Consider the following 27,540-nt stretch of genomic DNA (forward strand, 5'->3'; position numbering starts at 1 on the left):
ATAAAGGTATTTTTTTGCCGTTGTTTGGATGGCGAATGTATTCTCCTTTAATAATATTTGGGCAATGTTGACAATGTAAACATGGGTAGGTTCCTGGTTTTTGTTTTCTCAGAGAAGTTTGTATTGAGGATTTTTTCTTTTCTGCTTTAACCAAGCTATCCCTCAGGTTCTTTCCTCTTTTGTAAGCCATCATTGGTGGTTCCGGGAATAGTCTGTTGAGATTAGGGTCTGCCTTGATTAAGTCACAATTCTTGGTGATGATCCTTCTGATCTGATAGCTCTGACTAGAGAATTTCAGTGTATGGATGAGTCTAGTTGTGCATTTTTTAGTTTTATCTTCCAATAGGTCTGATCTAGATAGAGTATCCATGCGTCTGACAGCTTTGTCAATGGTTGCATCAGGAAAGCCTCCCTACTGATGAGGTCCAGCCAGACTGAAACACGTGTCTCGGGATGCTGTTGGTACTCTTGTTCAGAGGAGAATTGCCTAGCATTTCGGTGCTGGACTGCCCCAGGGCAGGACAAAGACTGATATGTTTGGGATTTTTCTTCTCTGTGAAAGATAGTGAGCTAAAGACTCTGGGTAAGTCTCTCGTAACCAGGACTAATGTCTGGCAGAGAGACTCCCAGGACCCCCCCTTGTCAATTTGCATATTCAAGTAACTTTTGGGTCTCACCCTAAGATACTAGGGGAATCCAGACGTGGACCCCTTGCTCACTATTCTTAGAGAGGCACAGCTCCTCCCTACTGATGAGGTCCAACCAGACTGAAACACGTGTCTGGGGATGCTGTTGGTACTCTTGTTCAGAGGAGAGTTGCCTAGCATTTCGGTGCTGGACTGCCCCAGGGCAGGACAAAGACTGATATGTTTGGGATAGTTCTTCTCTGTGAAAGATAGTGAGCTAAAGACTCTGGGTAAGTCTCTCGTAACCAGGACTAATGTCTGGCAGAGAGACTCCCAGGACCCCCCTTGTCAATTTGCATATTCAAGTAACTTTAGGCCTCACCCTAAATTACTAGGGGAATCCAGACGTGGACCCCTTGCTCACTATTCTTAGAGAGGCACAGCTCCTCCCTACTGATGAGGTCCAACCAGACTGAAACACGTTTCTGGGGATGCTGTTGGTACTCTTGTTCAGAGGAGAATTGCCTGATGAAGAGAACATTATCTCGAAACGCGTTGGGCATATGCTTAAGTAAAATAAATCTTTGTTGGAAAACTAATCTACTTTTGAATTGTACCTAAATCATCTTTTAACCACTTTTTGCCTGAAAACCTATGTTTCTGAATACTAAGTACTTACATAGATTGTAATTCTTTGACAAAATCCACATTGATTTCCCGATTTGGGAATATGCTTACCTTGAGCTTGTTTTAGCCATTATTAGAGTGCAGGGGACGGGAGTTCCCTAAGTGGGTACTTTTTCTTGTCCTTTTGTATATGTACAACCCATATGCCAGGGTTGTTATCTTTCTCCCCTGCACCTTGAATCAACTTAAGAACAACTCTATCTTCACAATAGAGGATTACATGTTACTAATTATCTTTTAAGATTCTGAGTGCTAGGTGTTTACCTTCCAGTTCTCTTCCCTAGTCTCACAGGGTGGAGGGGGCCAGCTCCCCCTTGGCGGGAAGGTACCAATTCCTGCGATTTGTCACTGACTCATTTGGAAAGAGATGCTAAATCTCCCTACTTATCTAGCCATAACGCTTCTTAGAATGGAATTTAATTTACAATCATTGTTTTCAATTATCAACTATAAAAAATTAGACCTGATGTACAAGATCATAAATCCTTGTATACTGCCCTATGTTAGATATTGAGAAACTTGAGAGTCTTTGGTTCTAAATAAATTCATTATAACTAATATGCATTTCTTGGAAAAGAGGGCAACGAGTACTGATTACTTTATGAATAGCCTCTCAAAAATTAAAAAGGAAGTAAAAACTTTTTTTCGATGGTTATTCCCAATTGTAATCCATAAAACATACAATAAAAACAGTAAAAACAATCATTTACAATAATTTGAAACACATCATACCTTAATAAAACAAACAGATAAGAACAGTGAACCTCTGAGGATATGCCTCCACAAAAAAGACACATTTCTAGCTCAATCTTTACCCTCTAATATTTTGTATCTTCTTGCCCATACTTTCTTACAATAACTAACGAGGGAGAAATTGACCGACAAATTAGATAACGCTAATGAAAAAAACATAGCCAGACAGTGTTGTCTCAGCCCAGAGTCCCCAAGTATCCCCACAAAAAGCATTTTCCTAAAATCGTTATACAAGAGGCAAACTAGGACAAGATGTGTAAAAGATTCAATGTGTCCACATAAACAAGTTATTAAGAACATCCGTAGAATGCTTTGACCACTTACAGCTTTCAGAGGCAAATTGTTCATTTTGCTCTTAGAAGAAAAAAACTATTTTGGCAAAAGGAAACTTGTAAAAGATATGCTGCAGGTCACCCCCACCAAGGATAGTGGAACATAGGCTCTTACCTGAGCTTTCAGGAGCATATCATCTTCTCTAAAAGTCTCCAGTTAGTTCACAGCCTTAAATTGTAGCTCTGTTTTAAAAATGCTAGTTGCCCTTTCAGGATTCTCAACAAGAGAGGCCATATCAAGTTTATTTAATATGAGCTTTTTATGCAAGAGCTAACCCACTTTGTAAGACCCACCTACAGAGAGATTATTCCCTATGAACTCTCTGGTAAGGGAACATTGTTGGCTTTTTTTATAAGGCCTTCCAGGCTAACAAAGGTCTTGGACAGATCGTGTCCATTAGCATTAGTAGGCTTGACAAGAAATAATTATACATTCTGGAGACCAGCCCACTGAGACATCTCGTACCCCCATATTTCACACCCATAGTTGCCTGTTGCAATTGCTTTGCCTGTGTAAATTGTAAGGCTATGCTCCACTGAACTATGATTAAGGATTTTAGCAAATCTAAAAATGCCACCCAGTACTTGTCGCGTTTTGAGTGTTTGGACAGTGGGTGGTCTATATATTAAAGAGTAACTGGAATTATATATCTTGTGTACATATGAATAATAAAGCTCACCTGGACTTCTTGACTAAGAGGCTCACAGCTGGTCTGTGTCTGGGCTACAGTCAATGTGCACCAGATCACAACATATATGGCGATGAAAGAAGAACCCATGAGACTACAAGGGACAGAAAAGCAAGAGAAACAAGTAAAGAGAGCTGTGGTGGGGAGAAGCACAAGGTAAACCACCCACCACTCCCCAATAGCGCCATCCATCCTCAAAGGCCATTGTAATAAGGGAAAGGTGACATAAGCAATAAGAAGCCCAACAATAGGAGGAAAGGGAAAAACATTAATATTGCCCAGCCACTCCAGTAATGGCCAAGGCTATGGCATAACAAATTCCTAGCTCACTCCAGTAGAAAGAAGGCATGGTGTGTGAGGTTCATACAATGAATGACTGCCAAAACCTTTCACAGTGAATGCTGATAATTGATAAAACTGTTGCTAAGTTAAACAGATGGCCCTCTGGGCAATTGCCAGCTCAGTCAGAACAATGATTGATAAAGTACTCAGTGCTGGCACTTGGTCCTTGGTTCTGAATACGCTGTGGGAAAGAAAAGACAGATGAAACTTTTACTACTCGCCCCATTGGTGGCCTTGGCGGAGCATGACTAGAGGCAGATGGCCTGCAAGGATTTCGTCTTACACAAAAAAAGTAAAGGAGAAACGGGAGGCGAGCGGAGGTTCGGCCTGCACAAAAGTCCCAGGAGTAGAAGGAGGCGAGCAAAGGCTGGCTGCATATGGAACCCGCCATGTCGAAATTTGCTTGGGCGCAGTGTCAACAATAGAGCGTCTAGGAGCTCCGCATGGCTCAGCGCCCAGATCGGAAAGATGACATCCATAGAGCATTGGCATGACGGCTCAAGTCTGCGCAGCTGCATAAAAAGAAATTCCTCTGTCAGCGGAGTACAAACCGAGCTTTTGCCTCATTGTCTTATTAGTATTATCCAATGTCGTGGGAATTGTGCAGTGCAGTTATGCAGGTTTTGATATGTTTGTCAAAACCAGTCATTTGACAATGCACTAATAAGAGTTCGCAGATAAATCTTCTCTTTATTAGACGTTAGAATATGTCACTCACTTAATACTGTAGGAAACAATTGATATTATATGCAAATATGTAACTATACATTCTTTTTTTCTTTTTTACTCTTTGTTGTGCGTTTGTTCTTCAATTGTTTATGTACTTGTATTATGATTTCTGGCTTGGTAAATGTATATATGTGGTAACAGCCCTGTGGAAGAGTCTTGAGCTTTGCTTGACACAAGTCTTGGCTGATTCCATGTGCCCTTTGGATTCATTCGTTGAACCACAGTGCTGATCATGTGCTTTTTGGATTTATTCTGTTTAACCACAATTTTACGAACATATGTATGTATTTGGAGAAATGTCAGATGATTTGTTTTGAAATTTGTTGGACAAATTATTTCCAATACACCTTCCAGTACTTTGAAACTCCTCAGTACATGACTTTTGATTCTTAGAGCGAGGCGACCAGTGAGAGACTGTGGGTTTGTAATACTGTTTCGTGTTGTTCAAGCAACTCAGTGCTGGTTTAGGTACATAAGTATTCTGTCCATGACAGTTAGATTTTTAAAACATTTCTTTTTTTAAAGGACGTTTGAGTGACCGTTTATTTTGTGCAGGTTAGCGGGAATGAGTCAATGCACAACATGCCCAAGACCGTTGTCTTGTTTGTGTGAATGTGTTATGTTATGTGTTGTGGCCTCAAAGTGCAGGATACATCTAATAAAATTTTAGTTTAGTGCAGTGGGAACTATAGTGTATAATCCATTGTTTTGGGGCTAGCATAGACTTGAGCAGATTGTTTACTCGTAAAAGTCTTAGGAATGGGCCTGAATGAGAGAATATTTAATTATGGTCTTAGTTACAGATCTTTAGAAGATGTGCTTAGTTGAAAACTATAGGTGTGTTGTCAAAATGTAGGCTTACGGTGCAAGCCTAATGAAAAAAAGGAAAATGAGCTGTAGAGATATGGACAGTCTGGACTATAGAAAACAACGAAGTCTATAAAATACAGAGTACAAATGCAGATACTTCAAGTCATCGTTGGATCCATTTTGCATATACAGTTAGGTTTTAGTCTTTCAATTTGGATATTGTTAGTGTAATTAAGTACCATTCCAGGAGGTACTACAAATTAGTTGGCATCTGGCTATGAAATGTCTGGCCGGTGCGCGGGTGCACGATTGCATGTTGCAGCAGTTGAGTGTGTGTCATGAAAGTGAAGTGCGTGTGTGTTAAGTAAAGAAGTGAGATGAGTACTGGTGGAAAGTGTACAATGTAGAGTGGGTGGAATGTATGGTTGTAACGGAGTCAGATAATTCATTTTTGGATGGGACATGATTCTTTTTTATGACGTTACAGTAGCAGTTGGATAAGCTTATCATGTTGACTTTTTGGTGGTTGGCTGGTTGTTTGTATCGTGTTTTGTTAGGCAGAAACCTGTCCAGTTCCCTTAGGGACCACTGCAAAAAGTTTAAGACTACAGGTGTTAGCAGTAAACCCAATTGGTAGCAGTCTGCACCACCCAGATTTACCTGGTAGCTGTGGCTGAGCAGTCAGACTTCTCTCAAGAAGAGTTAGGCAGTATATAGAGAATACACATTAGGTACAAAAATACAGTAGCACAAGCAAACACTGACCAGAGCTTTGGTATAAAAGTATATAATTATTTATTTAAAAACACACTTGTAAAAATACACTGGCACTAATATGTCAAGCAAGTTCAAACACAGTCACTAGAAATATATACACCTCCCTGATTAATTATTTGACGAGTCTTAGGAAAAGAACACCACTTATTATCAACACAGAGGTGAGCGCTTAACCAAGATGGCACTCCAATAAATATTTAAAAAGTAAGAGAAAAGGCAGAAATAGGAAAACACACAATACCAACACTTTTAAAGAACCACAGCAAGTCAAGAAAGGCAGGGTCTACTGTAGAGCAAAAAGTTCATAGGCCAGGCCCACTCTTGGAGAGAGAAAGGTGGAATGTGCCCAAGATCACACAGTTGAAGTACACTTTAAAAGTCTTTGCAGATAGTTCAAAAAGGAGTTAGATCAGTTCAGAAAAGTTAGTTAACAGGTCCGAGGATAGTTCAAAAAGGAGTTAGATCAGTTCAGAAAAGTTAGTTAACAGGTCCGAGGGCACCCCAGGATATAGAGTCAAGGATTTACGGGACACCTTGGACAGTCTGTTGCAAGGGAGACCAGGCAGGACACAGTACCTGAAATGGTGAGAAAGCTTCAGCGGGGGCAGTTGGTCCTGGCAGTGGGTGCAAGTCGGTGCGTCGGCCAGGGAAGAAACCAGCCGCAGTGTTTCCCGGTTAAAAGGTACTACCCTTTTATTTGCGGTAGTGGTGAAGCGTGGCTATCCGGCTGCCGGGGTGCTTGGCATGGGCGATTCGACCACTAGACGATCCAGGAAGGCGAAAAAGGACGAACTGGTTAACCCCACCAGCTCAATGGAAGAAGACTCTCCCGGACGAAGATCTTCTCTGTCGTTGGGAAGTGGTGAGTTTGTGTTAAGCAGGGCTCCACCGGTGGTGTCGTCGTTGCAGGTCGGCTCAGCTTCTCCCTCTTCGGATTCTTTAGGTCCTGTGGCGACTTCTGAAGTTCCAGTCCCCAAAGCCCTGCTTTTATGCAGAAAACCCCCATTCACCAGTCCTAGCTGTCACTCAAACATGCTAAGTGGTGAGCCGCCCGGCTCACCACTGCGCCAATCACACAAGAGTGCAACTTGAGTTGCCGAGGCAACTCAGTCCAGGGTGCCTATTCCCCCCCCCCCCACCCCCTCCCACACATCCTGTAGACCCAGACAGAGTGGCACCACTTTTGGAGGCTTCTGTGCAGAAGCCCGCCAAAAGTAGAACAAAGGGCTTGACTTGGGTTGGAGTTACAGAGGCGAACACAAACGCCATTTTAAAACCGAGTCCTGGCAAAAAGACCCAACCGGGGAATAAATATTGAATAAATAACCCGGCGGTATCTTTAACATTGCACCAAAAAAGTGGTGCGTTTAAAATGAATGGGGAAAATCCCATTCGTGCGTGCTAACCACTGCCACCAGCCAGAAACTCAACAAGGGGGGGGGGCTGGACAGTGCCCCCTTGGAAAACAGACCCAGGGGCAATCTAATTACCCCTACCAGTACTTCCACAATATGATGGTTTGTACTGGTTCTGTTCACAATTTGAGACTAGTAAAGCAAATGGTGACTTTACATACCCTGGGAGACAGTAGTCAGTCCCAGGGTATGGAGTCTATGTTTGGGGGGTCACTATGACACCCCTGTGTTACAGCACTGAGGGTGCTGTGTAACACACATACCAAAAACACATGAAGCTCTATGGAGTAAAAGACCCCATAGCCCATAAAACACATTACATAGTCAAAGGACATTCTCAAATCATGCCTAAGAGTGGGAGAAAAAGAGTCTCACTCTTAGCAGGAGAAAAAAATATACCCCAAAAATCCAGCAAAGCTGCTGGGGGACTCACTAGGTTTGGGTAAATTAGCCTACACAGAGAATGCTCCCTAACATGTTTCCTTGAAGAATAGTGGATCGCTGCTGTCTACGTGTCATGACTTGTGTTGCACTGGAGGCAGTGCAACACTACTTGATAGAAAGTTTGTGAAATTTGGATGTTGGCAGTCTAGGTTGATAGGTTCTGGGCTCTACACCCAGAAGAGGGATGCATCCTAGTCCATTGTTTGACAATCTGTGGGTCCCCACCTGTTGGGGCCCCTCCTATAAGGTAAGATCTCTCCACATCATCCTTGCTTGTGTAATGGACATATGTTGTTTTGAGAGTTTGGTGAAAGTAAATTGTTATCAATGGTTGTGTGGTGTTTTGTAAAGAAGGGATATGTTATGATGTATGACTGTTGTCCTGTCTTGCTGGGTATTTCTGAATGCTGATTGAATGTTGGTGCATGGCGTGAATGACTGCTCAGGAGAGTGTTGATGAGTGCTTGAGTGTGAATGTTCTGAATCTGTCAGTTGGGGGGCATGAGCTGGAGTTCATGAGGATGGCTGGTGGGTGATCTCTATATGTATACACGAAAGAGTAACTGAAATCATATATGTATTGTACATATGTATAATAAAGTTTACCTGGACTTCTTAACTAAGACGTTCACAGCTGGTCTGAGTCTGAACTACGATCAGTGCGTACCAGGTCACAATAATTCTCTTAATACCATTGTTGTGTATTGCTTACATACAAAGCCAATGGCACATAAAGATGTTTCTAAATGCTGTATCCTTCTCTATGACATTACACCAATGGAACATAGCAGCGCTGTTCCACTAGTTTGTTATTGCATTTTTCTGTTCCACAAGTGGCTCCAATGGAGTGGGTAGCGGAGGAGGGTAAACGTAGTGCGATAGGAGCAAGGGGCTATGCCCTCTGGTATTTATTGACCAAGCTTGTCTATGTATTCTTCATGCCTCCCTTATCCACTCTCAGTACGGATGGTTCATGGGACAAAGCAGCGATGGGAAAGGGACACTAAGGGGAGCATACACCACATACTATTGTACCCTGCCATTGGCAACACAAGGGATGATTACGCCTTGGTGTTTCAAGTGGCATCATAGACAGCTAGAGATATGCACTTGTTGTCTGTAAAATGTCACACAGGACCGCTTGGTGGAATATATTGTTTTAATAGCTACCCATCTACACCTGTATATGTTACATGTGTCCCTTGTTTCTAATGATTATTTGTGATGTTAACACTGGCTTCACATTTTGAACTGAAGCTTTTGTCTTTTTTTCAGGCAAAGGAAGCTGGTGCTGATGACATTCTGGATTTGTCCAAGTGTGAAATCTCTGAGGTAACCTATCGGTCACAATAACTCCTCAGACACTGGCACATGTTTTGACTCCCATTTATCTTACCAAAGTGTCATCACATTCTGTGGTTCTCAATTCTTATTGGTGTTCTAAGTTAATCAAAATTGGAGTGAGAGCAAAGATAAATATATAGGGCTGTCAAGCTGCAATGTGAATTTATCCTTACAAATTGGAAAGTGTCTAAAATTATGATTGTGTTTAACTCTGCAGCAATCCAAGTCAATCGGTTGTTGAAATCTTAACATCAGACATGAATATGCAAGCTTCAGGTGAACTTGCACACAAACAAAAAGGCGTATTTTTCCCTCATCACAGTTCTAGTAGGATTTATTACTGTGGTCCTGTAACAAAGTCCCCTGCTTGGTTTTGAGAGCCGGCAGTGCGGCGACTCTAGGGGCCGGAGCCCTGGCCTTCAGGATGATGGCTCTGGAATAACCACACTGCTGCCTCGTCACTTAGCAGCAGACAGTTGCATGGAGACTTCATCTCCCATTATGCCCAAAGAATTAAATCAGTAGTTAAAATTTATAACCTCTCTAGTAATGCTCACTGCCCAGACAGGCACCCCAGAAGACGTGCCAAAGTCAAATAGGGTACTTGTGGGTCGAGCCCACTGCCAGGCCACATTGTGGCTGGTCACTTTAAGGAATCACCCAATTACACTTGCAACACCTATACATACCCCCTTCAAACTAATGGGACAACAAGGGGGACCCCTTTAAGGTGAACCGAGGAGCAGTGTTCCCACAGAGCAAGCATTGCCTGTGCGCTTTGCTCCCCTTGGGCAGGTACAGGACCCGTCTTACTTATGCAAAGGGAGGGAACAACACATCTACACCGGCAACCTTAACTAAGGAGCGGTAACAGGAACTTCAAAATGGCAGACTTGTGCTTGATACAGTGTAGCATTTTCCTGACTGTGGATTTCCCCATTGATACAATGTTAGCAATTCATTCTCTCCTGGCAGATCATTCCCATGTAAAGGATACAATGTTGCCAATACACAGCAAGCCTGCATTCTCTATACATTCAGGAGAGTTTAAAATCTTAAGTAAAGTTTTGGGAAACATCAAAAGGGCCCTGCACAGGCAGCACTCAAAAATGGCCAAGGGGGAAGCGTGGAATACAAGATGGCAGGCAGGTCAAATGAAGGATTGGTCCTCCCCCTTAATCTCAAAGTGGGCCCAGGTACACCCAAAACTAACTAGCAATCCCACCCTTGCCCCTTTACAGGGCACACAGCATCCACCCTCATAGTGCCCAATCCGAGGGAAGGGATAGAGGGGAAGGGAGAACACTAAAACATTCAAAGTCCCCAGCCAGTTGGTGAGGGTTGTTGGGAGAGGCAGATGATTGGAGAGAAGTAAGCGGGCTGGTGAGGAGTAGCTAGAGGTGATCTAGGGAAGAAGGAAGTTGAATCAGTTGGCAAAGCTGGTACAGTGGTATGTAAGGTGGCAAAGGTAGTACTGTGCATAAGGAAGCTGCATTAGGTGAAGGTAGTACAGAAGAGGAGGTGGTTACATCAGGAGGTAAAGGTAGTACAGTGGAGTAGGTGGTTTTATTGGGTGACAAAATTGGTAAGGAGGAGGTAGTGACAACTTCAGGTGCAGAAAGGACAGAGGAGAAGGAAGACAAAGACATTACAGGTGATGAAAGCAAGATTGAGGAAAAGTTAGGGTAAAGTCGGTCGTATGCAGGAGCAGATGAAAGGGGAAACAAGACTCGGGCAAGGATGCCAAAGAAGTATTCAGGCCAACCCAGGTTGGGAGGCCACGAGTTTGGTGCGCCATCTCACCCCAACAAAGCAGCGGTACCTATCTTTTATTTTATTCTGTATTGTTTACAACCAACCTTTCACTAGTGCAAAAATAGATGTATAACAGATGGAACAAAGATTTGATCGATAAAATACCAAGTACAACATTATTAATTAGATACATTAATTAATATAAACAACAGCAAAATACCTTTCACAATAACCCTAGACCATGAGTAAGGCAACAGAATGCCTTTCACACTAAACCACTGATGAGGTGTTTATGTAACAAAGAACAAAGAAGAAAAAAGGACAATTAAGAAATCCATATAATATGGTCATTTTATTTCTCAAAAATATGGGAAATGCCCCTCACTCTCACCAATAGTTCATTATGGCTGCAATTGATAATGAAGTTTTGTTTCCCACTCAAAATGCGTTTCCAAAAATGTAAAGTTTGTTTACTGAATATATTGTGTCCAAATCTAGCAAATTGAGCTTCCCTTAATGACTGTAAAATGGGGCAGTGTATAAATAAGTGCTTCTGGGTCTCTAGCTTGTTGGTCGCTGAAAAGAATCTACAGTTCTTCAGCACATTATCCAGCTTTTGTCTAGTGCCCAGGACTTCTAACGTCGGTAGCAGTTTACATTTCATTCTCGTAAAAAAAGATCCTCTTGTTCAGAAATCATATCAAATAATTTGACAGTTGAGATTCCTAGATGGTGGCCGGAGAAGGACGTGTGTGAGCGTCTCTCCCCTCCTGGCCGCAACAAAAGAAACATAGATTCGCTACGTCACCAGAGAATACAGACAACCCGTTCATTCGGATGGCGGGGAAGGGAGGAAGCACCTTCCGAACATCTGGGGAATGCGAAGGTCGGAGGTCTAAACGTTTTCCACCCATCAGGAGAACCCGTCAATATGCGGCTCGTCAGCCGGTAATAAGGAAGTCGGAGAATCATGAGCAATGCCAAACCAGAGGAACGGCAAGGCTGCTTGGCGAGGAAGCAATCGTTACAAAAGCAGGTGCGAAGGAATAGGAAAAAAGTGGGGCAGGGCTGGAGGCAAGCCGCAGTACATGGAAGAGCCCATCATACATCATACATCGGGCCAGGCCGCCATGTCAAAAGGATGATCCCGGCTCCCCAGAGGAGCAATGGAGGGGCTGGCATCACCCTCCTATCCCCCCCTCACTCCCAGCCGCCTGTGTCTGAAGGGGGTCAAAGCACCCGGGAGGGTGCAGCGGGGGAACTGTTTGGGAACGCATCGGGGGTCCAGTGGGGTGGAGGAGCGCAGACATAAAGAACGGCAGGGATAGTAGACGGGGGGGGGTCCTGGCTCTCAGAATCTAAAGCAGCAGCAGGAGGTGGAGGAGGAGCAAGGAGACTAAAAGAAGGCTCCAGCCCTTACAATAAGCAGAGAAGGTGGGGGGGAGACCATACCCCTTCAAGACAGTTGCACCAAAAGGATGATTACGTCCACACAGGCGCGCGGAAAAACAGGGGGAACAAGGAACCCCAGGAGGGTGAAACGCAAAGCAAATACCATGGTGGAGGGGGCTCCCCCCTCCCTCAATCGTACAACTGCGCCCCCCCCCCCTCCACAGATCAAATAGGAAGCAAGGAGTAGAAGGGGCTTAAAACTAGAGAGGGGAGGCTGCAGACAATCCAGGTAAAAAGGAGAGGCAGGGGATACCACAACATCAAGGAATGCCCTCCTCCCCAGACAGCAGAAAACAACCAGAGAAGGGCAGCACTGGTAAAAGAAATTACAGCATCCTCCCGATCCACGAGAGCAAGAGGAAAATGCGCTAGAAGCGAGAGGGGCTCTTCGCAAGAACTTGGTACAGCTCTCACATGTCCAAAACAAGGGGGAAAGCGGCATCAACGTCCCACCAGAACCCCCAAACAAGACAGGAACCCAGTATTAAACAACTGTTGTGCCCAGTGAATACAACATTCCCCAGAAGAGGGGAACCCATCCAAAACCAACCTACACCATACACAAGCGAAGAAGGCACGATGGCAAGTAAAGATGATATAAACTCAGTTTATGTACTCCTTCCAAACACAATTTGAGTCATTAAAAGAGGAAATGACGCATTCGCTACAAGAGCTCAAAGTAGATGTAGCCAAGCTAGAAGAAGGGAAGGACTCACTGGAGAAAGCGGTACAAAGCATAGAAGAAGACGCACATAAAAATGACGAAACATTGGATCACCTAGCACGCTTAACACAGAATCTGTAAATCCAAAAAGAAGATTTGGAAAACGCTCAAGGCGATCTAACATCTGGATAAAAAAAACCTGTCCGAATCGGTGGAGGACAAAGACTTAAAAAGCACAGCCCAAAAACTCTTTGCAGACATTTTGGAATAGACAAAGAGGACCCGGTCCAAGTGGATGGGATGCACAGAGTAGGACCAAGAAGAACGGGAAAACCGGGATCCCGCCCAAAAGATGTCCTAGCAGCAATAACCTCCTATGGTCAGAAGGAACAGATCTTAAGGAAAGCAAGGCAAGTGGGACAGGCGCGAATAAATGGGAACGAGGTACACCTCTACCAAGACTTAGCACAGAGTACTCTTCTAAAAAGGAGACAGATGGGGCCAGTGGTGAGATTCCTAAACTGAAAATGGACAAGATATAAATGGATGTTTCCCTTTGGTTAACTATTCACATGGGAGTAGAGAACCCACAGGATTACCACGTGTGAAGAAGGGGAACATATCCTGAATATGCAAAGAGAGGAAGGAGGAGTAACAGGATCGATGAAGAGGCGAGGTAACTCGCAGGAAACCTTGGGAATGGAAAACAATATCAAAGAAAGGTAAAACTGGGACCTAATGGCAACAGAGTGAGTGGATAAAGACGCCTGACAAATGAGCTAGCAGAACAAAGGCTACAATAATAGGAGGAGAGGTGGATCTAGAAAATACCCATGACGGGAGAGACAATAACACGTAACACAAGCTGCGGCCCAGAGGAAAAGGGAATAAGGGGCGCACCTTGGAATCGCTAGTGGGGTTTAGTAATCCTCACAATGATCTCTCTGGGAAGATACGAGGGCCAGGCGCAACGGACACTCCGCCCGAGCGGCCATAGAAACCTGGTCCCTCCTTTGGGAAAGGGATTGGGGGGGGGGATTTCATGTTGGGAGTTAAAGTTAACAATTTGGAGGACCAGGGAGGTGTAAAGGAGGGAAGAGAGGGGGCCAGGGGTAGAGACCACATAAACCTTAGAAAGACGTGGAGGGGGAGGACAAACAAAACCCTGCTGAAGGACCTTAAAATATTTACTTACAATGTGAGAGGACTCCATACCCCAGTTAAAAGGAAAAAATAGAACACCACCATCGGGTAGAGAAATTTGATATACTTGTGTACCAAGAAACGCATATAAGAAAGCAAGACAAATGGAAATATAACCTAAGGGGATACACTCAAATATACCAAGCTAATGCGGGGGAAAAGAAGGCAGGGCTGCTGATCACACTACACAACAGTCTGGGAGCACAGGTCAAGAACATGGTAGCTGACAGAGAGAAGACATGTATTCCTTAATCCAGTCATAGGGGGACGAATGATGACGCTGGCATCAATATACGCCCCAAACACAAGACAAGATGGCTTTCTAAGGAGAGTTCTCTCCGATCTAGAAACCTTTGCACATGGAGACATCATACTTGTGGGAGACCTCAATTTAGCGTGGGTCCCGGCCCAGGACAGGAGCAGAAATGCAGCACAGGGAACCCTAGCGCCCTCCAAAGCATTAAACAATAATATGGCAACAGTGGCCTTGCATGACATCTGGAGGGTAATCAAAGGGCAGGAACAGGGATTTACCCATTACTCACACGTACACTACTTTTGGGCATCTACAGGGCTATTGGGTTCCATATCCCTATCTGACCACGCTCCATTGTGGATAAGTTTGAGGACACGCCAAGGGGGGGATTATGGAAGTGGAAGTTCCCTTCAGACCTGCTATATCCAGGCACAGAGTGAACTGACCAATGAACAGATAAAGCAGTTCTTTAGAGAAAACAAATAAGAGGAGGTACCCCAGGAGATACTATGCGATGCATTCAAGGCAGAACTGAGGGGGAACCTAATAGCACTAAAAGCGGGGAAAGATAAACCGAGAAGTCAGTGGGAAAGAGAATTAGAAGACAAACTAAGAGACACACAAGAGGAAATGGGAAAAGCCCCAAACACTAAGCTAAGGAAAGCTCTGAGACACATTCAAGGACAACTAGAGACCCTTAGGACAAAGAAGGCAGAACAAGCTCTTATTTATTTGAAACATTGGCACCATGTGAAGGCTAACAAGGCTGATAGACACCTGGCCAGGCAACTAAAGGGAAAAAGGGGACCCAAACCATCATTAAACTCCGAAATAGCCAGGGACAGGACAAAAAAATGAAGAAATGGGAGAAATATTTAGGGAATTCTGACAGAATTTGTATGCATCAAATAACCACTCGGAAGGTCAACAAGAAGAATATTTAACGAGACTCCCTATTCCGCAGTTAACAGAAACGGAACGGGCAGATCTAGAAGAGGTAATTAGGGAGGAAGAGGTCCAAAAGGCCATAAGAGACCTACCATAGAACAAAGCCCCAGGCCCAGATGGATATGTGGCAAGCTTCTATAAAATATATAGTGATATCTTGACCCCTAACCTCACAAAACTATTTAACACATACAAAACAAAAATAAATGTCACGCCATCAATGAACGACGCAAAACTAGTAGTGTTCCATAAACGAGGTAAAGACCCAACCCTACCAGGGTCGTATAGACCAATTGCACTAATAAACTTGGATGCTAAATTATATGCCAAAATCCTAGCAAAGGTCTTACTTCACCTCCTGCCGAAACGTATAGGACAGGAACAATCTGGCTTCATACCTTCCAGACAAACATTCGACAACACGTGCAGAATCTGTCATTTAATAGAAAAAACAACAATTAAACTCAGCCAGCTATACTAGTGTCGCTTGACGCAGAAAAAGCATTTGATATGGTAGAATGGTCTATGTTCAATACAATGAAACGCATGGGTTTCGGCACTAATTTTCTCAATATGGTACAAGCCAACTATGCAACGCCATCAATACGAATAACCCTAAACGGTAGAACATCGAATAAGGTATTGTTAGAACAGGGAACCAAAGAAGGATGCCCACTGTCTCTGCTGCTCTATGCCATCTATTCGGAACCCCTATTGGCCTGAATGCAGGAAGTAGACCAACTGACGGGAATAAAAATGGCAGCGGAAACACATAAAACATTAGCATTTGGAGGAAGTGCTTTTGAGAAGTGCTGTCGGCTGTGGAGGTGACTGAATACCCGTTTTTCCTGGACTTGAGAAAACTGTTTAAAGACTGGGTAAAGACACAGAGAAAGACAAGACTTTCATACAAACTCTTTATTACACTGAAAGAAGTGCTATTTATATAATCTATATTATTATTCTACTTATTTGCAGAGATACAAACTTAAGCTCTGCCCCTTACTCCCAGAATCCTTAAAAAGAACGAGCCGCGCGCATTTGGAGGAAGTGCTTTTGAGAAGTGCTGTCGGCTGTCTGCTGGCTGAGGGTCTGTGGGCGGTGGGTTAAAATATTTTACCATTCTGAAATACTAGTGGATCGTAATATATCCAGTTTCTGAGTGTCTTCTCCTTGGAGCATTTTTGAATGCCAGTGTGTGAATTATCGTTGCACACTATTGTCAAGAGCAGCGGATGTGAAGGGACATCCGAGTTTCATTTGTGAACGTTCTTTTTTTTTCTTGCGTAATCATACCCGCAGAGGTCTAAATATTAACTCTGGCAGTTGAAGGGACGCGGCTTTGCATGTATCCGCTCGCGTTGCGACTGCTGAGAGTGCGAGGTGAAGCTCAGTGTTGTGATATCTCCTGCCAGAGTTGTATAAGCCGCTGTTTTAAGCTGAAATATCGAAATGGCAATGAAAATGCTTAAGGGTATGCCGGCGAAAGAGGCCATTACTGTGTGCTCTCGGGAAGCTATTTGCATGCCCACATTGTCCTCGAGAACAATAAATTTAATGCAAGTCAGTAAATCAGCCTCTAATATAAGAGCATGCACAGTAATGGCTGATATAAGAAAATTTTGCGCGCCGGGGGGAAAGCAGGAAAGGGTTATGAAAAAGTGCAGCCCCTCGGTCTCAATGATGACTTAACTAATCAGGGCCTTTCGGGTGGGGACATTGAGAGAGATGATGTTACCATAGAAGCCTCTATCCCCGACTCGCTAATTGCAGCAGGAGTCCTCACTGTAGTTGACCAGCAACGGGACGGGGGGGACGAAGGGAAGTCCCCAAAGATGTGATATCAATCTCACCCGATTTAAAAACTACTCACGAACATGGAAAAGAGGAAATTGAAATGATTCCGTCTGCGATTATTGTAGAAAGTGGGAACATAGATGATGTGGCGATGGAAAATGCTCATGATAGCAGCATCGCTAGCTCACCAAAAAAGAAAACGAACAGTAACATAAATGATTTGGATGTCAGTCTAAATAGGCAAGACTTATATCAATCACCTATAATGTTTTCCCCAACGGCAAACGTGTCTTCAGTGATGTCTTGCTCTTTTGCCCAACCGACCCCTTGTCGAAATCACTCTGCTCCTACTGAGAAAACACAAGCCATACCAGGGAATTTCGTAATGGCTCTAGAAACATCTTTACAGACAATGAATGCTGCGCTGTTCTCACTTACCCGTCTATATGACACCCTGGATACAAAAATAAATGATCAACATATGTTGCTGGTCAAATTGTTGCAGGGAAATAAATCCAGTTTATTACATTGTATATGCTGTGAAAACAAAAACCATTTAGTGAATAGACCTATTGTGGAATCAATTACGAGGAGTGAGGAGTTAAAAATGGATCAGGATGATGTATTAATTGATTGTACGCAAAATCAACAGGCGGTATTGCAACTGGGGCAAAAAAAATAAAGGAGAAAGCCTTATCGATCTTGTTAATAAACCTCTCTCCTCTGAATTGTATAAAGAAAAGTGTGTAGAAAATGTACCAACAAATACTGCCCCAGATAAAAATGATGAATGCAAACCAGGGCAATCGTGTACTAAAAAAAAGAAAGCCAAATCAAAGAACTTGGAAACGCCCATTATGCACTGCCTGAATCATATTCAAAAGAGTAATGTGGATCAACTTGCACCAGAGACACCTGGGGATAGTAACGCATTAACTTATAACATCTTTGATATGAAAAAGAAAAAAATGGACACTACCCTAAAATCTGTAACAAAGTCAAATGTCCCGACCGTAGCAAATTCGAAGATCACAGGCACTCTGCAGTTCATCCGTTCTTTAACAATGCCTAAATCTGCCACTACTATAGCTCGTACGGCCATTGCCAATAAATATCGTAATGTGCTATTACTAAAAGTGGGTCGAGGTCACCAGGCACAGAATATGCCAATGGCGTACGAGCCCTTGGACAAGCTAATCCTATTGGCAAAACAGCAAAATGAAGTTGCACCAGAAAGTGCTCAAAGGGAGCAGAACAGAATGAATGTTAATATTGAACCAAATGTTACATTTAAACCGCTGCCGTGTCAGCAAACCAGTGATCTAGATCTCTCAGTCAGAATGATATCAGGTCAGCAATCGGAACGGTCCTGTGAGGGAGATGTACGGTGCGGCACAGCTGAGTTGAGCCAGGAGAAGGTAATTTCAATGGGTGAATGGAAAACAGAATTAGAGCAATCTTTAAAAAGAATCATTGCTCAGGCGAATAAACAAAAGATTAAAGTATCAAATGCTGTAAGTAGTACGGCCCAAACACCCATCATTAACAACCCAAAGCAATCTCATTTTCAGACCCAGCCTAAAGTAAATTAAGAGACTAAAGCTGGGTACCGTACCCCGTCGAGAGATATGATCTCAAATCCCTTGACGATGCAGTGTCACCCCCACCCCTTTCGCAGTTTTGATCTGAACAGACAATCAATGATGAATATATTTGCAGATGTTCCAGCTCTTGAGGGGATATGCTCGGGGACATATATCGGATATAATTTGTCCACAGAAATGATCCATCTATGATAAACCTATGGATGAAATCAGGTTTTGTTAAAAATGCTGTGTGGCAGGCGAGAGATGACCTATATGAGCTGGGTTTTCTCCTGTTGAATCCAGCATTACTTGATCAACAGCTTCCAACTTGAAGAAATCAGTACGTCTCCAAACCTAATGTTTACACCAAGAGCCAAAGTTTAAACCCACAAGCGGAATTGGCAACAATCGATGGATTAATGTTGGATGTTAGAGAAACGAGAGTGAATAATAATTAACTAGATCACAATTTGAATACCCTTTCTTTAGCCTCTTGGAATACAAGAGGCTTTAAGCATCTACATAGTCCAAAGATAGCTTGCTAATGAAATCCTTTCAAGAAAGATGGCTTTCCACCGTGCCTGTTTGGGATAAACATATTGTATTACTGGTCCCTGCTATTATGCCAGTCAGGGGTAGACCCATGCCTGGTCTAATGGTAGCTATAAAAACATCACCAATCGTGCAAATTGAGCCTTGGCTCTCCCCAAATAGTTTTCTCCAGATGGTAAAAATAAAATGTAAGTCAACAAATATTGGTTTAATAAATGTTTATTGGATTCATGCTGCAATAAATGATACTGATTCCTTTGATGCCATGGATCATTTATTGAAATTAACAATACTGGACCCGATTTGTGGTCATGTAATAATTACAGGTGACTTAAATCTAACTTGTATAGCCCAAGTGGGGAAACCACTGACTCCGACAGCCATTAGATGGAATGCATTAATGGATGAACGGCAGTTCCTGAAACTAAATGGAGCTAAAAAAGGAGACATGCCACCTCAAAGCACATGGCATAGAGGCACACAAACTGCTATGATTGACTACAGCTTTGTTGATAGAGGGTTGTTCACATACATAACCGAGTTCCAAATTGTCTCTCAGAAAATTAGTGACCATGATATTCAATCTTCTCAATGGTCTTGGAATATAGAAACTCGAACACATGAGTCTTCCTTAACACGTAATATGACTATGAACACCGCACAAAACAGATCTTATTGGACCCCCCTCTCTTTGGAGACTTAAAATAGAAATCTTAATCGGTCCCTGAATAACAACGTGTATCATGGCTCTGATATGTTCCCTTCCTATGTTGAAGAAATGCAAATCTTTATAACAAAAAAAAAACAAGTCTAATATAACAGATTTCAAGACATTGCACACATTTGATGATGAAGTTGCCCATCGCAAAACTCAATTTAGATCTGATAAAAGGAAGCTTCTGAAGTTAAATCCTAATGATCAACTGATCCAATTGAATGTTTTAAAATGCAAATATAAAAATTGGATAAAAGCAAGGAAAGCTCCGATGTACCAGCATGATGCAGAGAGCATGTTAATGAGTCTACAATCGAAGTGCTCGGCCAAAATATGGTCACACTTAAAATATACGCAAAGTAAAATTCAAATGATGAGTCAAATGAATCCGATTTCCCAAGAAGTGTGGGCGATCTTCTATTAATCCTTATATGCTGATACAATAATAAGTAGACATGAGGACGCCTTGGAGTGGAGGCAAAAAAGAGATCTTGTTTTTGATGTTGATGATATACTACTATTCATCTCAAAGTTATCATCCCGTGCCCCTGGTCCTGATGGACTATCCAACTTTATGATTAAAAAAAATCTTATCGCCTGGGCTCAAATTCTAGTCACTATATTCAAGCAAATTGTGACAACTCGGTGCATTCCTGATTCATGGAGGAAATCTATCACTATACCCATTTATAAAAAGGGGGATAATGCCAATTCAGTAAATTACAGACCTATATCTCTGTTGGATATACCGAGCAAAATATTTGCGAGACTTTTATTAAGAGATCTTAATACATGGTTGGATGGAACTGGAATCAGAGGCCCAAACCAAACTGGCTTTATGCCTGGGATGGGGACGGCAATTAATCTTCATATCCTGGAAGTCATAAAGGATCAAGAACAGCAAAAGGGACAGTTGGTCTAAATGGCCTTTATTGACTTCCAGGCTGTTTTCAAATCAGTCTGTAGGAAACTCCTAATAAACAAGTTGAAAGATGCGAATTGCCCCAACTACTTGGTGTTCTGGGTAAATGAATTACATTCTAAAACCATGGTCCAAATTAGATTAGCCTCAGTTGGCACATTGTCACCCCCAATTGAAACTTTTCGTGGACTAAAACAAGGGTGGATACTGGCTAGTACGTTGTTCAATTTTTTCATGTCGGCGGTGCAGCAAGAATTCATCAACAGCGGATCTGATGCACCCCGTATTGGTGGTCATGCAGTCCCCTGGTTGTTCTATGCTGACGACCTTGTGTTGCTAGCTAAGACACCTGGGTGCCTGCAAGCACTGTTATCATGCTTGAGTGAATACGCTGATGCAAACTTGTTGAGAATCAATCAAAATGTAAAATCATGATACTTGGTTATAAAAAGAGGAGGTTATCTAAATTCAAAATGTGGTATATGCAGAATATAAATATTGAAATTGTAGCCGAATACAAGTATCTGGGAATAACCATCAGTAATGATCAGCATGACAAACCATATCAAAGAGAATTGGAACAGAAAGTGACCATGGGTATAGCCCAGACAAAAATTATACAGGCCAAATTCGGAAAATTCTCTGTTACCGGCTATAATATTTTATAAGCAAAAAGTTATCCCCATAATTACTTATGGGGCAGAAACTAGAGGTATTGTCCCGGAGAGTGCTTGGATAACATTGGAAGGCCAATTTTGGAAGAAAATTTGTGGTCTGCCAATGTCTGTATCATTGTGTCTACTAAGACATGAAATGGGGTTAGTATCCTTGTATGCAATATACACATGGAAAGTTCTGACCTTGTATCGGAAATATCTGATGGTCGTTAAGGAAAATGGTATAATGTACACTATGGGGAAACGCATGTTGGAATCAACAAATCCTAAAATTCTGAGATGGAGAAAATGGATAAAATCAATAATGGAGAAGGCCGGCATTGCTGACGACCTTCTTATCAATAATCCTGAAAGAGCTAAAAAGAAACAGTGGTTGAATGATTGGATCCAAACCAGATATTCTTGCATGAAATTGAGACTGTTTAAACATCAAGCTTTCGCAATTGAAGAACTCCATGTTGTTGAAAAATACTTGGTTAAGTTTCCAGATCCCAAGAGTAGATTTGCATCTATGAGAATCAGATTGAAATTTTGCCTTACGAATGAAGTGCGCTTTATGCGCACACGTACATTAAAGGATAGTTGTAGATTCTGCCTTGTACCGTCAGATATAGAAACATTGAAAATTGAAACACTTAATTTCTGAATGTCCAGCGCTAGTTTGGCAAAGATGTCAACTGTTCAAACATATGTTTGTGGGCTACCTCATGCTGAACCAAGAACATTTTTGGAACATCTTGTATAATAGTCAATCACCTAAAATTAATATTGCGGTTTTATTGTTTATTGAATCTTTTAAGTTTGATGAACCAGACTGACATCATTGACTATAAATTGTTACAGCATATCAAATAATTGCCTTTGAGAAGAGTATACAACAAAAGTGCTGACTCATAACATGAATATTTTTGTGAAAATAGGCATTATGCCAATTGAAAAGATTGTATAATGAGAAACTGATGGGATCATCGAAGTCCCATTCAAAAGTGTTCTCTTGTTTGAATCAAATAGGCCATACATTGTATAGAGATGTAATACTGTAGTGATAAGTTAGTAGCTAATTTATGCATGAAGTTTTTATGTTACTAAATGTATTTATCAGATGTTGTATTATTGTATTTTATTGTAATTTTTATACTGTATGATGTTTATTTTTGAAAGGCTGTATTTTTACAGCTATATCAATTTTTTTTTTTTTTAAATGGCATTCGCAGATGATATGCTAGTAGCCCCGTCAAACCCAGAACACTCACTACCAGTCCTAATAAAAGAGCTAGAGGAATTTGGGGCGATTTCGGGACTAAAAATAAATAGACAAAAATCTGAAATGCTAAATCTATCAGACCACCCTGTGGTAATGAAAAGAGTAGAGTCGAAAACTTGGTTGAAACAATCGGAAATGGGCCTAACATATTTGGGCATATCCCTAACAAATAAGATAGAACAAATGTATGGGGCAAACTACCCTCAACTATTGGAAAAAATAAAATCAGATCTGATGAAATGGAACCCGCTCAAGATAACCTGGTGGGGCAGAATGACGACCATAAAAATGGTTATATTACCAAGATTAATGTATTCTTTCCAAGCACTACCCATTATAGTCCCAAAATCCTTCTTTCGCTCCCTGAATAAGGCAGTCAATGCATACATATGGAAGAGAAAACAGAGTAGTAATGGCGACACTCATGGCCCTGAGGAATAAGGGGGGGGCTGGCATTCCCCCATTTTTCTAGGTACTTTGAGGCGGCCCAAATAAGGATCATGAAGGAATGGCTGATGGGAGAACAACACAAAATATGGGCACGACAAGACAGAGCGGTAGCGGGTTCACCTCTCCTGGGGCTTCTGTGGTTGGACAAGAAAAAGAGGCATCCCAATACCATGATCAGTGAAGTGCTAGGGCTAGGAATCGAAAAATGGGAGGGGATAATCGGAAGAGGGGCGCTAACGGTGAAACCATCCCCATTCTTCCCCATTTTTGGAGGCTTTCAGGAAGTGGGAAAAAGTAGGCTGCCAGAAAATAAGGACCATGTACCAGGGACAAACTCTGAAAACGTTTGAGGAATGTGTTCAGGACTTAGGTCTGACGGAGGGGGATAGATTCAAATACAACCAACTAAAGCACTGGCTAAGCACCCCAATAATTAAGGAAGCTGCTACTAGACAATTGACGCCTTTCGAACACTTTATAACCACAGATACAGGGTCAGGAAGCTTAGTCTCCATCCTATATAAACACCTGAATGATCAAGAGGAATGGGTACAATGGAATTATATTGACCAGCGCTACTGTTGTATGTGTAATAACATCAAAGCAGTGGAAACGGTGAGACATGTCATGACTGGCTGCCCTCGATTGCAAAATGTATATTACCGGAGCTATGTACATGACTGGTCATTTATTTTATCTGACCATTTCTGGCAATACTGCTTGAACTCCTACTCTGAAGCTTTTCTAATAGCACTTTATCAAGTATGGTCCATAGTGATTGTAACCTTGGAGTTGAATTTGTACTAATACTATAAATAACTAGGTTTATTGTTTGACTTCTAGTCCATCAATCTATATATATGCAACGTTGGGTTTGAATTGTTATTTATAGATTGTTTGATGAAATATTGGTATATCACATTTATCTTGAGTTATTATTTGCACTTCACTACCTCATCAGGAATATTTTAAGAAATGTGATATGTTTGTATTAGATGTCTTATTTATATATGTGTTTTATATCTGTTGTATGATAAAGTTGTATAAATTCTGTGAACTAAAAACAACAAATAAATACACAATGGAATTATATGAGGAAATGGGGAGGAACATTGGGAGAGTAAATAGCAAGAAGACAATGGGAACATCTATGGGGAATAATCCGCAAACTAACTCTCTCCATCCAATTTACGGAGATGTGGCTCAAAGTGACACTGCAATGGCATTATACACCAGAAAAGATCCATGCAGTGTTTCCCCAAGCATCGGACCAGTGCTGGAGAGGATGCAAGACAGTGGGCGACTGGCAGCGCATTTGGAAGAGCTGCCCAGTCATACAATCATTGTGGGGGGAGGTCAGGAAGCAGACACAAGTAATCTACCAGGGAACTGATGGATTGCGGGACAAGTTCTGGATGTGTAGAATGTGGGATCCAGGGTTAAAAATACCAACAAGTCCTCAAACGAAGCCTGATTACCTTTCTGATAGCAGCGTGGCTGGCCATTGCACACAAATGGACACAGATCGCCCCTATGATACAGGACTGGCTGCAAAACGTGTGGAACTTTGTAGCACTAGAATGGGTAACATATCAAATCCAGGGAGACCAGGGGAAATTCAAAACAGGAATGGGGCCCAGTGCTGATATGCCTACAAAGTGACTACATGGCACAATGGTGCCCGCATAAGATCAGAATATTGGACATACTATGAGCCAAGATAGAAAAACCAATACCAAGAGGAGACAGAAACCATTCCTGGGTGGGATCCGGGGAAGTTGGATATTTTTCGTTGCTTATTGTGTTAAATTAAAACTAATAAAAATATAATTTGACAGTTGGTTTAATCTTTTTTCTTCAAAAGTAAAATATAGGAATAGCTTATTTTCTTTTTGTAGCACCAGTAATGATCTTGTCTTGTAAACATAACTTTATGTTGTTGTTGCATCAGGGTACCTAACTAGGTCCTCTTTATTCACATTTATTTGTCTAATAAAGCAGTGCAATGAGTAAGCCAGTAATTAAGAGCTGGACCCGAGCCTTCAAATGCCAGTTTATTCAAATCTGTAAAAAGACAATTCTTGGGAGGGATCAATAATTTAGCCTACAAAGACAAACTCTTCCAATTTTCGATCGCCTGCATTAGATAATAACCCCAGCTCATATCAAATATTAACGACTGGAACCCCATTTGGCAACTGTAAACACCAACACCACAGTTCCCCTTTAACTTTGTAACGGAAAAAACCCTTTTATTCCGTTCCATATACCAGGGACAGAATAACTTTTGCCGTGTAAAACCTTAGGATAGGTTTTATAGAGTATATCCCCTATTTCTGGTTTATTTTTTTCATTTGGCCACAAAGGCACAATCATGGCCCAGATACCCTTCAGTTCAGAAGTGCTATTCAACCTTTTTTTTCAAGGAATTAAATATCACGATCTTAGACTTGGAAGGACGGATTTCTAGATCGAGTCCCTTTGTAAAAGCTGTCAGTGAGTCGATTGAGCGCCATAAGCCTAGATGGTGCGGAAATGGGTTCCGTAAGCACGCCCATTCTATCGAGGCTAACATACACTTGCTTGACTTGGTGGAGGTTCATAAGAATATTGATGAGTGCAGTGGAACAGCCCCTTTTTTGTTGTTTCCGCCAAAGTTTATCCGGTTCACCCTGTTGAACGCCATGGTTAAATCTATTAAGGTGATGTAAGTTGGCCGCTTCGACAGGATGACTTGTTGTTGAAATAGGTAATCAGTCCTTTCATGGAGGTACCCAATCTCTTTAAGAAATCTTGCTTGAGAGGTCAAGCTGGGCAATAATGTGTTGTATCACATTTGTTGCCCTTCTTGTGTATTGGGGCTATTTAAGGTGTTTTCCACAACAGAGGAAAGAATTTGAAAAATCTATTATATGCTTAAATAAATCATACAAGAGGAAAGTTTAAAGCCCAGGGTCGCCCCTTCAACATTACATTTCCAAGGCCCTCAGGGGCCAGGAGCTTTAGAGGATTTGGCACTGTTGATCAAGTGAAAGATGTCTTTGGACTCAAATTCGAGGTGCCAGATTGGGGCCTCTCAAAATGGTTACATACCGACCGACACTCTGACTTAGAATACAGATAACAAAAGTACACTTTCCAAATTGCTTCTGAGATCAGATTGATTTGAACTAGATTATGGAACAACCCCATGTTGTTAATCAAATTCCTGAAGCTATGATCTTGATTAGGGCACACAGCTCAGCATCTCTCGACAGCGTAATTTGTTTGTGAGATTATAGCCAATTGTGTATTGACTATTTTAGTTTTCTTAGTTTTTTATTCATCTGTGGCTTGTTTTTATTTTAATGGCTTGGGCGTGAATTTATTATTATTATTTTTTTTCATTGGACCCTTTCATCAAACAAATGGAGTTTCAGCAGCAAGAATTGTGACTTGTGTAAATTCACATCTTTCAGTAGACCGGCTGCCAAGTTTTAAAAAAAAGTTGTAAAACAGCAGTGGATCAGCATAGTCTTCCTCGTCATTACACATTCTGCTAGTTTGTTTTTAAACAAGCCGACCAATTTAGGTCTCCAGATTAATCTTATAGCTGAACTATTTACCAGCAAGGGAAAAAATAATTTTGAAGAATTTTATGTGCCTATATTTAAGTCAAAAGTAAGCTGTAGGGCTCAGTGGTCACTACATTGAGTATCATTCACATTAAGGGCCAATTGCATGTGTCAAAAAGGACCCTTGGAATAAAGATATAATCAAGGGTGGAGGACTTTGAACATCTCCTCCATGTGGGGCGAGATTGGATGTCAGGATTCAGAAACCCCTTTTAACCTCTGACGGTCCCACGATTCATCATGGCTTTCCAGCATGATCCCCCTAATGGTGGGATCAGAAGTGTCCCTACTAATGTCGACCATAAGCATTGCGTTGGGATCCATTCAAATACAGTTAATATCACTTGCTAGCAAAATGTATTATGAATTACCCTAATACCAACCCCCTTAAATACTGGTCATTGTGTCAAAATGTATGATTGCAAAGTTCTCAATGGGTTTCAGTAGACGTTCAGCAAGAGACATTCACATTTCTGGGAAGTTACTGGATCGATCCAAGATATTTTAACTGTTAGAATATTTGTAAAATAATCCCCTCCCCGCCCCACAAACTTTACACAAGTAATGTTTAAATTGCACAGCATGACTGTGTTAGGCAGAAACCTGTGCAGTTCCCTTTGGGACCACTGCAAAAAGCTTAAGACTACAGGTGTTGGCAGTAAACCCAATTGGTAGCAGTCTGTACCACCAAGATTTACCTGGTAGCTGTGGCTGAGCAGTCAGACTTCTCTCAAGAC

General features: G+C 41.9%; 1 protein-coding gene across 3 annotated transcripts in view; it reads left to right on the plus strand.

The window, feature by feature from the left end:
- Window positions 1–27,540, plus strand: part of LRSAM1 (leucine rich repeat and sterile alpha motif containing 1) — a 3,131,994-nt gene that overhangs the window by 301,937 nt on the left and 2,802,517 nt on the right. For all 3 annotated transcript variants that reach the window (XM_069609805.1, XM_069609807.1, XM_069609806.1), the window contains exon 3: window positions 8,880–8,936. In XM_069609805.1, the coding sequence (XP_069465906.1) occupies window positions 8,880–8,936 (57 nt within the window). The remainder of the gene's footprint in view (window positions 1–8,879; window positions 8,937–27,540) is intronic.

Source organism: Ambystoma mexicanum, chromosome 8 (genome assembly GCF_040938575.1).
Source record: "Ambystoma mexicanum isolate Mex_15411 chromosome 8, UKY_AmexF1_1, whole genome shotgun sequence".
In the NCBI taxonomy this organism is placed as follows: domain Eukaryota; kingdom Metazoa; phylum Chordata; class Amphibia; order Caudata; family Ambystomatidae; genus Ambystoma; species Ambystoma mexicanum.